This window comes from Tamandua tetradactyla, chromosome 4 (assembly GCF_023851605.1).
Source record: "Tamandua tetradactyla isolate mTamTet1 chromosome 4, mTamTet1.pri, whole genome shotgun sequence".
Taxonomy (NCBI): domain Eukaryota; kingdom Metazoa; phylum Chordata; class Mammalia; order Pilosa; family Myrmecophagidae; genus Tamandua; species Tamandua tetradactyla.
In genome coordinates, this window is record NC_135330.1 from 144,792,632 (window position 1) to 144,808,498 (window position 15,867).

General features: G+C 35.6%; 1 protein-coding gene across 15 annotated transcripts in view; it reads right to left on the bottom strand.

The window, feature by feature from the left end:
• Positions 1-11,627: 11,627 nt before the first annotated feature.
• MYCBP2 (MYC binding protein 2) overlaps positions 11,628-15,867 on the bottom strand; it is a 371,029-nt gene continuing 366,789 nt past the window's right edge. For 12 of the 15 annotated variants that reach the window (XM_077158467.1, XM_077158473.1, XM_077158465.1 and 9 more), the window contains one exon: positions 11,629-12,747. In XM_077158467.1, coding sequence (XP_077014582.1) covers positions 12,632-12,747 — 116 coding nt within the window. In that variant the 3' untranslated portion in view covers positions 11,629-12,631. Of the gene's footprint in view, positions 12,748-15,867 lie in introns of all 15 variants that reach the window. The other 3 variants (XM_077158462.1, XM_077158472.1, XM_077158469.1) reach the window with 1 other exon arrangement.

A 15,867-nucleotide genomic window follows, 5' to 3' on the forward strand; every position in this document is an offset into this window, starting at 1 on the left:
TCTTCAAAATAATCGAAGTGGAGGGAAAACTACCTAATTCATTCTATGAAGCCAACATCACCCTCATACCAAAACCAGGCAAAGATATTACAAAAAAAGAAAACTACAGACCAATCTCTCTAATGAATATAGATGCAAAAATCCTCAATAAAATTCTAGCAAATCGTATTCAACAACACATTAAAAGAATTATACATCATGACCAAGTAGGATTCATCCCAGGTATGCAAGGATGGTTCAACATAAGAAAATCAATTAATGTAATACACCATATCAACAAATCAAAGCAGAAAAATCACATGATCATCTCAATTGATGCAGAGAAGGCATTTGACAAGATTCAACATCCTTTCCTGTTGAAAACACTTCAAAAGATAGGAATACAAGGGAACTTCCTTAAAATGATAGAGGGAATATATGAAAAACCCACAGCTAATATCATCCTCAATGGGGAAAAATTGAAAACTTTCCCCCTAAGATCAGGAACAAGACAAGGATGACCACTATCACCACTATTATTCAACATTGTGTTGGAGGTTCTAGCCAGAGCAATTAGACAAGAAAAAGAAATACAAGGCATCAAAATTGGAAAGGAAGAAGTAAAACTATCACTGTTTGCAGACGATATGATACTATACGTCGAAAACCCGGAAAAATCCACAACAAAACTACTAGAGCTAATAAATGAGTACAGCAAAGTAGCAGGTTACAAGATCAACATTCAAAAATCTGTAGCATTTCTATACACTAGTAATGAACAAGCTGAGGGGGAAATCAAGAAACGAATCCCATTTACAATTGCAACTAAAAGAATAAAATACCTAGGAATAAATTTAACTAAAGAGACAAAATACCTATATAAAGAAAACTACAAAAAACTGTTAAAAGAAATCACAGAAGACCTAAATAGATGGAAGGGCATACCGTGTTCATGGATTGGAAGACTAAATATAGTTAAGATGTCAATCCTACCTAAATTGATTTACAGATTCAATGCAATACCAATCAAAATCCCAACAACTTATTTTTCAGAAATAGAAAAACCAATAAGCAAATTTATCTGGAAGGGCAGGGTGCCCTGAATTGCTAAAAACATCTTGAGGAAAAAAAATGAAGCTGGAGGTCTCGCACTGCTGACTTTAAGGCATATTATGAAGCCACAGTGGTCAAAACAGCATGGTATTGGCATAAAGATAGATATATCGACCAATGGAATCGAATAGAGTGCTCAGATACAGACCCTCTCATCTATGGACATTTGATCTTTGATAAGGCAGTCAAGCCAACTCACCTGGGACAGAACAGTCTCTTCAATAAATGGTGCCTAGAGAACTGGATATCCATATGCAAAAGAATGAAAGAGGACCCGTATCTTACACCCTATACAAAAGTTAACTCAAAATGGATCAAAGATCTAAACATTAGGTCTAAGACCATAAAACAGTTAGAGGAAAATATAGGGAGATATCTTATGAAACTTACAATTGGAGGCGGTTTTATGGACCTTAAACCTAAAGCAAGAGCACTGAAGAAGGAAATAAATAAATGGGAGCTCCTCAAAATTAAACACTTTTGCGCATCAAAGAACTTCATCAAGAAAGTAGAAAGACAGCCTACACAATGGGAGACAATATTTAGAAATGACATATCAGATAAAGGTCTAGTATCCAGAATTTATAAAGAGATTGTTCAACTCAACAACAAAAAGACAGCCAACCCAATTACAAAATGGGAAAAAGACTTGAACAGACACCTACCAGAAGAGGAAATACGGATGGCCAAAAGGCACATGAAGAGATGCTCAATGTCCCTGGCCATTAGAGAAATGCAAATCAAAACCACAATGAGATATCATCTCACACCCACCAGAATGGCCATTATCAACAAAACAGAAAATGACAAGTGCTGGAGAGGATGCGGAGAAAGAGGCACACTTATCCACTGTTGGTGGGAATGTCAAATGGTGCAACCACTGTGGAAGGCAGTTTGGCGGTTCCTCAAAAAGCTGAATATAGAATTGCCATACGACCCAGCAATGGTATTGCTGGGTATCTACTCAAAGGACTTAAGGGCAAAGACACAAACGGACATTTGCACACCAATGTTTATAGCAGCGTTATTTACAATTGCAAAGAGATGGAAACAGCCAAAATGTCCATCAACAGACGAGTGGCTAAACAAACTGTGGTATATACATACGATGGAATATTATGCAACTTTAAGACAGGATAAACTTATGAAGCATGTAATAACATGGATGGACCTAGAGAACATTACGCTGAGTGAGTCTAGCCAAAAACTAAAGGACAAATACTGTATGGTCCCACTGATGTGAACCGACATTTGAGAATAAACTTAGAATATGTCATTGGTAATAGAGTCCAGCAGGAGTTAGAAACAGGGTAAGATAATGGGTAATTGGAGCTGAAGGGATACAGACTGTGCAACAGGACTAGATGCAAAAACTCAAAAATGGACAGCACAATAATACCTAATTGTAAAGTAATCATGTTAAAACACTGAATGAAGCTGCATCTGAGCTATAGGTTTTGTTTGTTTGTTTGTTTGTTTTACTACTATTATTACTTTTATTTTTTTTCTCTATATTAACATTCTATATCTTTTTCTGTTGTGTTGCTAGTTTTTCTAAACTGATGCTAAATGTACTAAGAAACGATGATCATGCATTTATGTGATGATGTTAAGAATTACTGATTGCATATGTAGAATGGTATGATTTCTAAATGTTGGGTTAATTTCTTTTTTTCCGTTAATTAATAAAAAAAAAGTTGCAGTGGGTGTGAGAAGTGTTCCACTGACACAAAGTTTCTGAGACATTTAAAATAAATAATCATTTCCAAAAAAAAAAAAAAATACATAAAGAGGAAAATAAAGATGTCTTATTTCAACTTCCAGAAAAAACTGCTGTTAATATTTAAAGCGTATTCATTTTTTTCTATTTATTTTTAATCTGCACAGGTACATATTACTGTATATAAGTCTATCTTAAGTCTATACATTTAAAATAGGAATAATCTATATTGTGTAATCTTTCTCATGTGAAATTTGTCATTTCTTTTTTCAATTTTAAAGCGGTTTTTATTGAGATATATTCATACACCATACATTCTACCCAAAGTGTTCAAGCAGTGGCTCTTAGTATAATCACAGAGCTGTGCATTCATCACCACAAATTTTAGAACATTTTCATTACTCCAAAATGGCAAACCCTGTACCCCTTAGCAGTCACCTCTCAATCTCTCTATCCTTCCCCAGCCCTACATAACCACTTATCTAATTCTGTCTCCACAGATTTATTTATATTTATATTCTATATAAATGGAATCATATAATATGCAGTACTTTGTGTCTTTTCTTACACATAACATAATGTTGTTTTAAAAATTATTTTTTTAATTAGAGAAGTTGCAGGTTTATATAAAAGTCATGCAAAAAATACAACGTTCCCTTATAGCCCTCTATTGTTTGCACTTGGCATTGGTGTGGTACCTAAAAGAATATTAAGATAAAAGAATATTAAAATATTACTGACTATAGTCTGTTGTTTGCATTAGGTATATTTTTCCCATGTAACACCCTATTATTAGCACCTTGTGATAGTGACATATATTTGTTATAATTCATGAAAGAACATTCTTATATTTGACTATTAACCAGAGTGCAAGGGGTGCAGTGGTAGTTCACTGGTTAGAATGCCTGCCTTCCATGCTGGAGACCCGGGTTCAATTCCCGGACCGTGCACCTTCCCCCCCAAAAAAGTAACCACAGTCCATTGATCACTATAGGGTTTACCGCATTATATAGTCCTACATCTTATCTCTTAATTTCCTTTGAATGACCCAACATATATAACTCAAATCTTCCCCTTTTAACCACATTCACAAACGTAATTCAGTGCTGTTAATTACACTCACGATAATGTGCTACCATCACTACCATCCATTACCAAAACTTTTCTATCAACACAACAGGTACTCTATACAAATTAAACATTAACTCCCCTTCTCTACCCCCATCTCAGACCCTAGAAACTTGTACTCTAGGGTCTAACTCTATGAGTTTGCTCACCATACTTACTTCAAATCAGTGAGATCATAAAATATTTGTCCTTTTATGTCTGGCTTATTTCACTCAACATAATGTCTTCCAGGTTCATCCATGTTGTCACATGCATCAGGACTTCATTCTATCTTACAGCTGAATAATATTCCATTATATGTGTATACCACATTTTATCTATCCATGCGTCCATTGATGGACATTTGGGTTGTTTCCCTCTTTTGGCAATTGTGAAGAATGCTGCTATGAACATCAGTGTGCAAATGTCTACTTGTGTACCTTCTTTCATTTCTTCTGGGTATATACCTAGTAGTGGGATTGTCGGATCCATGCAAATCTATACTTAACTTCCTGAGGAACTGCCAAACTGTCTTCCTCAGTGGCTGTACCATTTTCCATTCCCACCAGCAGTGAATAAGTGTTCCTATTTCTCCATATCCTCTCCAGCCCATGTAGATTTCTGTTCTCAGTACTGGCCATTTTAATAGGTGTGCAGTGATATCTCATTGCGGTTTTGATTTGCATTTCCCTAATAGCTAGTGATAATGAGTATCTTTTCATATGCTTTTTAGCTATTTGTATTTCCTCTTTGGAAAAATGTTTGAGTTTTTTGCTCGTTTTTATACTGGGTTGCTTGTCTTTTTGTTGTTGAACTGTAGGATTTCTTTATATATTCTGGATATTAAACACTTATTGGCTCTGTGTTTACAAATCTTTTCTCCCATTGAATAGGTTGCCTTTTCACTTTCTTGACTGTTCTAGTTTTCTAGGCTGCCAAAATGCACATACTGTAAAATGGGACAGCTATTAATAATGGGAATTTGTTAACTTACAAGCTTACAGTTCTGAGGCTGGGAAAATGTCCAATTCTAGATGCCATACTTTCTCCCTGAAGACTGGCTGCCAGCAATCCTGGACTCCTCTGTCATATAGTGGAGTGTATGTATGAAACCTCCTTTCTCTTCCAGGTTTCATTGCTTCAGTGGCTTTCTCCCTGCTTCTTTGGCTTTCTTTCTGTCTCTTTCTCTGTAGTCATTTCATTTTTAAAGGATTCCTGCAAGAGAGTTAAGACCCATCAGAATGAGGGGGGTCAAAATTTAACTAAAGATCCTACTCACGTAAAAACCCTGCTTACAATAGGTTCACACCCACAGGAATGATTAACATTAAGAACATACTTTTGTGGGGCACATAAGCTCAAACTACCACACTATAACTTTGACCTCCAAAAGACATGTAATTTCATATGCAAATACATTCATTCTATCATAATATTTCAAAAGCCTTAAATTATTTCAGCAATAATATTAAGTACAAAGACTCATAGAAATCAATTATAGGGCAGTGCAACAAGCTTGTGCTTTGGAAACTTTGACTATTGCCTAGAAAAAAATCTTGAAGATGCGTCCCTAAATTTTCTTCTAGGACTTTTATGGTCCTGGCTCTTATATTTAGGTCTTTGATCCATTTTGAATTGATTTTTGAATAAGGTGTAAGGGGGATTCCCTTTCATTATTTTGCATGTGGACATCCAACTTTCCCAGCACCATTTGTTGAAGAGACTATTGTTCCAGTTGAGTGGACTTGGCAGTCTTGTCAAATATCAATTGGTCATAGATGTGAGGATCTATTTCTGAACTCTCAATTCGATTCCATTAGTATTTCTAGATATCAGTATATCTATCTTTATGCCAGTACCATGCTGTTTTGACTACTGTAGCTTTGTAATATGCTTTTAAGTCAGGAAGTGTGAGTCCTCTAATTTTGTTCTTCTTTTTCAAGATTTTTTGGCCTCTTACCATCCCAAATAAATTTGATAGTTTGCTTTTCCATTTCAGAATGATATTATGTCTTTCAATCCATGAACATGGGATGTCCTTCCTTTTATTTAGGTCTTTGATTTCTTTAAGCAGTGCTTTGTAGTTTTCTTTGTACAAGTCCTTCACTTCCTTGGTTAAATTTATTCCTAAATATTTGATTCTTTTAGTTACTATTGTAAATGGAATTTTTTCTTGATTTCTTTTTCTGATTGTTCTTTGCTAGTATATAGAAATCCTATTGACTTTTCATGTTGATCTTGTACCCTGCCACATTGCTGAATTAGTTTATTAGCTCCAGTGCTTTGTTGTAGATTTTTCTGGGGACTTTCTGCATATAGGATCATATCTGCAAAAAAGTGAGTGTTACTTCTTCCTTTCTGTTTTGGATGCCTTTCATTTCTTTCTCTTGCATAACTGCTCTGACTAGAACATCCAGTAAAATGTTGATTAATATTGGTAGCAGTGGACATCCTTGCCTGTTTTAGTTTACTAAAAATGTCCAAATTAAGGCATCAATAAAAGGCTACCTTCACTCAAGAAAGGCTGATGAAGTTCAGGGTTTCTACCTCAACTGGAAAGGCACATGGCAAGCATGGCAATGACTACTGGCTTTCTCTCCAGGCTTCTTGCTTCATGAAGCTCCCCTGAGGGCATTTTCCTTCTTCATCTCCAAAGGTATCTGGCTGTGTGGGCTCCTGGCCTCATGGCTCTGCGCTCTTGAATTTCAAGACTTTTTCATAATGCTTCCTCTTTTAAAGGACTCCAGCAAACTAATCAAGACCTACCTGGAGTGGGTGGAGTCACATTTCCCTCTAATCCAAGCTCAATACCCACAATTGGGTGAGCCACATCTCTGTGGAGATAATCTAATCAAGTTTCCAAACTATGAAATATTTAATAGGGATTAAAAGAAAAGGTTGTGCCCATAAAATTGGCTTTTCTAGGGTACATAAATCCTTTCAAACCAGCACAATGTCTTATTCTAGATGTTGTGAAAGCTTTCAGGCTTTCATAATTGAGTACATTAGGTGTGGGGTTTTCATACATGCCCTTTATTGTGTTGAGGAAGTTTCCTTCTATACCTATCTTTATACCTGTTGTTATCAGGAAAAGATGCTGGATTTTGTCACATGCATTTTCTGCATTAATGGAGATCTCCATGTGGTTTTCTTCCTTTGTTATGTTAATGTGGTGTGTTACAATAATGTATTTATTAATAATTTATATTTATTTTTCATAAGAATTGGGAAATTTTTGGCCATTTCCTCAAATATTCTTTCTCTACCTTTTCCCTTCCCTTCTCCATCTGGGACAGCCATGACACATATATTTGTGCACTTCATGTTGTCATTCAAACCCTTGAGACCTGATCAATTTTTTCATTCTCTTTTCTATCTGAACATCTCTCTGTAAGATTTTGATTGTCCTACTTCTAATTTGCTGATTCTTTCTTCTGTTAAAATCTGCTGTTTTATGCCTCTAGCGTATTTATAATACCTTCTATTGTGCCTTTCATTGCCATAGTTTCCATTATGTTTGTTTTCATACTTTCAAATTCTTCTTTATGTTACCCAATGTATTTTTAATATACTTTATTTTCCTTCATCTCCTTGAATTGATTTAGGAGATTTAAACATCTCTGATTAGTTGTTACAAATTCTGTGTCTCCTTCAAAGTTTGAATTTGTTCCTTTGACTGGGCCCTATCATTTGTTTCTTAGCATGGCTTGTAATTTTTTTGCCAATGTCTGAGCAACCAATTATCTCGATGAGTTAACTCTGAAGGTCAGCTTCTCCCTCTTGTCTAGGGTTTTATTGTTTAATCGCTTTGTCTTAAGGCTCTTCTTTGATGCTTGGTCCAACTTATTCTGGACATTTAGAAGAGCCTGAGTTTAACTGATCAGATTTTCTCAGCTCTTCTTCATCTGATTCCTGTCTTGGATATGTGGTACAATTTTTAAGATCGCACTAGCTTTGTAATTGTTTCACCTCCAGGACAAATCTTCCTTTCCTTTGTTCTTTCTTCAGGAATCTTCATCTGTTCTTTTGTTTTTGTTTTGCCTCAACAGTTTTTTAACACTCCTTTTGTTGCCTCTTGCTGCTTTTGTCTAGAGGGCAAATTCTGGGAGAAGGGTCACCCTGAGAGGACTTTCCTAAGTCAGTATTTTCCAGCTAATACAAGGCCAGGGTCTCGTGAAGAAGGCACAGACCAGCTCCAAAGAGCCTGGGAGAAGAGGGTTAGAAAGATGCTAAAAAACCTTAGCACCCTGTGATCTGAATTCACCAATCAAAAGCTGTGATTAGTACTTAGTCATGTCCTTGAGGTTCTTGGGGAAGAGGACTTTCACATCCCTCTCCATTCAAGCAGCTAGCCAGGGATCAGACCCCAAGGTGGCCTGCTTTGACAGTGGGGGAATATGCACTGGCAGTTGCTGCAGAGTGAGGTACTCACAGTTCTTTAATGCAGTTTCTTAGTCTCTTTGACCTGCTTTACCCTGGATGCTGTACAGTGCTCCTGTAGCCTGTGGAGTCCTAGAACAGTTGTTTCAGACAGTTCCTGCCTGTCCAACTGAGGTGCAGCTCTATGGCAGCTGCAGTCTCAACCAGCCGAACAGTTCTGTGGTGAAGATTGTCAAAAAGATGTCCTACATTGGATAGGAATCGGCCAGTCGCTGGTATCCCATCATATAGCCCAGTCCATACTCTGTCATTGTCTGGGGCTGCCTGGGGAGAGTTGGCTTTATGGCAGATCCCAAGAGGCTGCGACTGGAAGCTATTTCATAAATTAGTGTTTTCATAGAATCAGTGTAATGGTAATGGCACAATGTGATATAAAGAGCTTGGATCTTAGAGACAGAAAGACCTGGATTCATACCTCAGCCAAATACAGCTGGAATCTAGTGCAAATAATTTAACTTAAATTTTCTTCTCTCCTTTATTCTTCACTTTTGAACAGTTCTTTATTATGGGATAATAATATCCAATTTTCTTTTTTTGGCATGGGCAGGCACCGGGAACCGAACCCTGGTCTCTGACATGGCAGGCAGGAACTCTGCCACTGAGCCACCGTGGCCCACCCAGGATAATGCACTTTTATAAATGCTTTCTCAATTGACATTGGTATATTAGACCCAAGAAATTGAGACTAAGGAAGAGTAATGGTTAATTAAAAATCACACAGTCAAAATGAGGCAGTCAGAACTTAAACACTAGTCTTCTGTCTTTAGGCCCAGTACTTTTTATGTAATATTGGCAGTTTGAAGGAAAATGAGAGGAAATGGCCCATTATACAGCCACCACTAGACACATCCATGACCAGGTGCAGGTGGGACACAGCTGACTAAGTGGGCAGGGAGAGATATTAGGGTTGAACAATCATGAAAAAGACTGATTAGTAAACATTTTGGAATGAAAAGTGAATAAGAGGGTATTGCATCTGTTTTACTAAGTGACCTTATTGATAGAATATAGGGATTTTTAGGTCTAAACAATCTAATCAGAAAATTGTTAAAGAAAAATGGCTTTTCTTAGTCCTGAAAATATAACAAAAGAAGTTTCCTTCCCAGAAAGATTCATTAAAATGTGCTATAATGATTCTGCTTTATGTTTCAGTCTAGTTTATTACATATAGCAGTTGAAGAATGGTCTAGCTCTACAGTATGCTTGAGCCAAACATATGCTGAAGCCATTCCTTTTCTGTGTCGTCATAATTTATTCATTAAATGGTTTGAGATACTAGGAATTATATAGCTATAAATGTCTTCTTCATAAATTAAGACAAGTTATACTATTGTGAGATTAAAGGAATTTGTTGTTCTATCCCTTTTATTACTAGAATATTTACACTTAAAGGGCTCATTCTTGCCAAGCCATCTTGATAGTTTCCTAGTTCCTTCATTTTCCATTACAAATTGGAGCTGAGCAATTTGCTGGCAGAATTCATTGATGTAAGATGCTGTTCTTTACAGTTCTCAAGTGTCCGTAAAATCTCTTACCTGTGTGGCATTCTCAATGTTAGTTTCATTCTTGTGGCTTGTGAGTTTAAATCAAGAATGTTTACAATGGCCTCACCACATTCTCCCCTCATTTTTCCTGGGGCACACCTGGAAACAGCTTCCATCTCAGCACAACTTTGTGTTTTCAGGAAATATTTTAAGCCAATCCTGAGCCTGTGCCCTGTCTCCACCCACAGGCTTGTCTGTATAACTTGATCACCATGACAGGTGAGGGCTGCAAAATGGCGGAGACAGACATTTCTTAAAGCAGGTACTGAGAGACAGAAGCTGGTGGTGAAGCTGGGGGTGGGAAGTTATCTGAAAAGCAGGGTCATCACGACAGAATGACTGAACCTAGAGAAAAAGGCTGTGTTGCCCTGAAGGTTCTAGAAGCTCTTCTGAATATAGGCCAGAGTAGCCCAAGAGGCCCTTTGTCAGAAGGAAATATGTAAAGGGATGTGTAAATGGAAATGTCTTCAGGACCCTTTCTGTTTAAGATTTCAGGGTTTCTTCAAGTCTTAATCCAAGGTTTTTTGGAGGTTGACATTGAACTAGTCTTGCCTGCAATCCATTCTTTCAGCTTGGCTTGGGGCCACTAGAAGAGACTTCAGTGACAACAAATTACTCTCCTTGCTTCTGAGCACACTGGGCATTTAAAATCACTTGCAACTCTGAGGCACTGTCATACAGTACAAAAGGTGCTTACATAATCTCTTTATCTAGAGAGATGGCAAAAGGTTTTATCATTGCTTTTTAGCAATGACTCAGATGTTTCTGAGTGAAAAGGGACATCTCCATTAGGTCACAGCCCTTCCTTGCCCAGTGACCTCATATGATTATGGATCCACAGCTTACATCCTGAAGAGGTCAGGGTTTATGACTTCAATTTCTTTTGCAGCAAGGTCCCTAACACCAGGAAAAATAGATTGATTACTGTTCTTTGATCATATTTTAGAATTTTCCATTTACCCACTTTTTTTCCTCATGTGCTTTTCTCCTTATCTCTGCCCCTTGAAATGCTACTTATTCTTCAAGAATTAGCCCAAACAGCCACTTAGCTACACTTTCTCAACAAAAAAATAATTGAACAAAAACCAGTAACAATGCTCTTTTCTAAATCCTGAAGCAACTAACTTGGACATTTTTAATGAAACTTATTAGTGTATTCTGTAAAATAGTTATCTGTGCTCAGATTTTTTGTGTGCGGGTTCCAATAAAATTTTATTTACAAGCTGAGTTCAAAAGGGGAAATCTGCTTTATTTCATTATATCTGAAAGTTATGAACAGCAAGGGGTGGGCTCCAACAGTGTCCAGAGCTGACCCCAGCTCAGCACATGAGGAGGTCGGCTGTAGTTCACTGAACCCTGCCCTTGATGATACTTAGGATATAGTCTGGCTGCACTAGGAGATGGTTGTGCGTTCTACTTCTCTGTGAAATGTAAACCACTCCAGGCCTGGTGTGCTTAGATTTGATTTCTTATTTGTATTTTATGTTCTTTCAAGGCAAAAACTATTTTAAATTCCTCAAAAGTGCTTAATAAATTGTATTAAAATAATGGATGTGGATAAATTAATTTGTATATTTCTAATAATGGGAATTAAAAATAAAACTGATCAAAACCTCGTCAGTCTCATGAAACAAAAATAATCTGATTTATGATAAATCATAAATCTCAGTTTGGTAATTTTATGAGTTAACTGAGAAAATATCGATACAGGAAATACTAGTGATTTTACTATTAATTTCAAAAAGCTGCTTGTTAAAAAGATGGAGTTCGGTCAATTTCCTAGATGATTTTCTCTGTCTTTGGCATATACCTGTTTATGAATATGTATATTCAACATTTTCTACTCAGTGGTTTAAGATTCCAACATTGTACTTCAATGCTATTCTTGTTTTCGCTAACAGTAACAAACATTATGATTGTGTGGTATTAGTAAATTTCTTTCCAAGGAAAACTGGATAGGATTTTTAGACTTTAAAGGTGTTTATATTTTGTTTCTCATATATCTTACACAATTGGTAGACTTTATCACTGTATAAAAATGTACAGTGGTTTATTGACATGTACATTCCAATATGCTTACAGCTGCAAGATAATGAGGCACACTCAGTATTGCACTTCATTAAAATTTCAGGCTCAAACTTAACCTAGAAGTTTAAATGAAACTGCATTTGTAATTTAGTAATTCTTATACAGGACAAACATTGATACTTTTATATACAGTGTGATACTTATTACATTTATATGCCATCCTAACACAATTTTTTTTAAATAACAGTCTAGGAAATAAACCAGAATATTCCTCTTTTTATCCCCACCTGTGATGCAATTGTACAGGATTACAAAAAGGCAGTATACAATAAACAATGATCATTATTATTTTTTGCTTGAAAGTCAGCATCATTTTTTAGTCCATGGGCATGGCGATTCTTTTATACCAATTATCTATAAATGTCCAATGTATCACAGCCAATGACGGTAATGGCCACATGCAAACATCTCACAAATTTGATGTCTCGGTTCAAAAGAAAATAAACCAAAATAATGGGGAAACTTTCCACAGCAAGAATTATGTACATGGTATTTGGCATTCTTCTTGCACTGTGAATGGTTCATTTTCATGGATTTAAAAATGGTCCCGTCCTTATCCTGAGCAGAGTTTAAACTTCACCACATCCTTTTGGGGGATGAAGGCAACTTTTCTCTCTGTCGACAAAGGAATCTGAGTGTTTTAAAACGTGTGAGCATTTCTGCATACTCCACAACCCAGGGCAAATTCTTCCCCAGTGGGTGGATGAACAACATGGAGTGGACATTCAGTTCCTTCTAGCTGTTTGCCTTTGGGACCTGTATAAGTTTTGAAGGAGGCAAAGAATATAATTAAAAACAAACAAACAAAAACCTTACAGAAACTTCATATAAACATAAATCACCCATAAGTTATTCAAAGCAATAGCATGGCTATGGTTATGCAAATATAAAATTAGGTACAAATTTAACATAAAAAATTTAAAAAATATTTTTCTCTTAGTTACATAAGTAAAAATGTTCATCATAAAAAATTTAACATATATATATATATATATATATACACACATACAGAGAAAGTGATAAGATCCCTTACCTACAATATCATGCTTAGAAATAACCACTATTACCCTACATATGTTTTTGTATTTATGAATGAGTTAGATATGTTATTTTAAAACAAGGAGCAATAAACAAAAATGTTCACGAAATTCCCTCAAGTTAGTCTAGCATGAAATTATTAAGGATAAGAACACATGGAGAATCTCACAAATGTTTTTCTACATGTAAAAATAAATTTAATTAGATTCCTGGTGCCCACCCATGTTAAAAAAATAATAATAAATTTAAATGTAAATAAGCCATGTTACTCTTCTACCTTATATGAAGAAAAATCACATACTGATAAAATGGGAAGACTGACTTTTAGTATTAACTTAAAAAGTATCTGAAGGGAGATAAGTGGGAAAACAAAATTAATCAATTTAAAAATATGAAGAGTAAATATGATAAAATGTAATTTGGAAGATATACTTGCAAATTAGAAGATATAAATTTGTAGATAATTATCAAACAGCTTAAAAAGTATATAAACTAATGATGAGCATTTAGCACAATTGGAGACTGAAATTCAGTACTACACTATGTTGTAGATCAGTCAGTCTTAACAATTTGTCTGCTCTGTTTGTAGTAGCCATTTTTTTCTGGACTATTCAAACAAAAAGGGTAACTAACTCCTTTCTCTCCTTTTGCACTTATGTGAAAATTTTAGTTCTAGTGTTTAACTGGCATGGATTAATAGAGTTAGAATTTTATTTTTAAGAAAAATTCATACAAGCTAACTTCCATCTACTCCATCATCACCTTTATTTTATTGAAATGTATAATTAACTAAAGACAAGATTCTTCTTGGGAATATGTCGCCATAACATTTAAGGAGATTTTCCTTCATTTAAACTAAATTACTGTTTTAAGTTGATCTGCATATTTCTGTATATTTGTCATGACAGTGCTTGCATCCTATTTGGTGTACTGAGCAAATAAACTTTCCATTTTAAACAAACAAACAAAAAAAAGTATATAAAAACTACTCTTTTAAAATAAAAACTTGTTATGCTTATGTGCTTCATGTTATGTTTCATATCATTTAGAAAGCATTATAGCTCCTTTATAAACAAGGAGTTTTAGTGTATGGGGAACACAATAAGAATAAGAATTCTACTTATTCTTGATTGCAGAATTCCTATTTAACAGTAGAAGGTATAAGCATAGTAATTTTCTATAGCTAGTTTTGAATGAAGGGAAATTTTGATTTTGTTTGAGAGAAAAATTATCATGAAATTGGATGGAACAGATTTATCCAAATCAGTGGGGAATGAGATATCATTAATTTACATCTTCTGGATTTAAAAATATTTCTGACAGAAAAGGAAAACACGAGGGATAAAAAGGCTCGTGTTTGTGAAGCACTTAGCCTGGCACAATATAAATACTCAATAAATGTCAGCTGTTTTAACTACTATTGAACAATAACAATAAACTGAGGCCTGATCTAGAGGAATAAAATAAATTCCATATAAGAGTAAGACCAAGACATGAGGGTAATTATCAAACTGAAGGCTCGTAATCTCAAGAGATATTATTGACTGCGGGTTTAAGCTCACAGATATGAGAGAGAACAGTCAGTACTGCTTCAGGCAAATACAGGCACATGACCCAAGGATCGATCAGGTTGGGAGTACACCAGAGGTTTGTTAGAAAGTTACTTATTCCTGCTATAAATAATAGCCATCAGTATTTCACCCGAAATCATCAAGTCCATTGGTATTCCTACCTAACTCGGTGGGGGCAAGGGAAGATCCTCAAGGACAGAACATGATATATATATATATATATCTCAGGGGTAGGTAATACATATGACCCTCGCAGGTTTTTTTTTTCAGGAAAAAAATAAGGGACTTTTAATTCAACAAATATTTATATATATTTATCTTCAAGAAGTTCATAATCTAACATGATGGTAAAAAATAATGGAACATGAAAACAAAACAAAATACTTGCAAATAATGAGTACACTGGTCTAATGTACTAACTCAATCCTCTAATAGCCACAGGAGACAGGAACTACTATACTCTTTTTGCAGATGAACGAACTGAGGCACAACTAACAATTTTTCTGATTCCTAGATATCTAATTTACAGAGTGTTGTTAAGATTAAGTATCCAGGCACTGAAAAGCTCATCCATGAATATTTTTTAGAAAGAAATGGACAGAACTGGGATGCATTATCTACTTCAACTCCTTAATCTGGACTTTGTCCTCATTATCTATTAAAGATTAGAGTCAATGGGATTAATGGTGATCAGCGAATTGATCCTTCTGTCTTAAGTAAACTGCACAGCAATCTTCTGTGCCCATTTCACTGTAGGGTCTTAAATTTGACTCTAGTTCTCTAAATGAATAGATGAGTTAGAGAAATGTGTGAGGCTAGGAGAGAATAACTCATTTTAAGTATGTTCTTGGGCCAGTTACTTAATCTCTCTGGACCTTAGTTTTCTATTTGTGAATATAGAGATAATACCACCACCTTGGGTTGTAGAAATTAAACGAGAAAATACACTATGAAAATGCCCTGGAACAATGTCAGTTCCTTCCTTCTGCCAACTTCTCTATAATTCACAATTGCTTTGCAAAGGGCAAACTCCTTCAGTCAGCTGACCTGGTTGATCATGAGAATATACAAGGGGGAAGCCTTGCCTTTGTTTGACCCATCTTCCCTCTCCCAGTTGTCACTCTTAATCTCTTCCACTGTGTTCTGGAACACTTTTCATTGCTAGCTAACTTATTACTTTTAACTTTCCTTTATCTTTTTTTACACAGAAGAAAGTTACTTTCATTAAGTAAAATTAAGTAAAGTTTAGCTGGCACCGTCTCTAAAC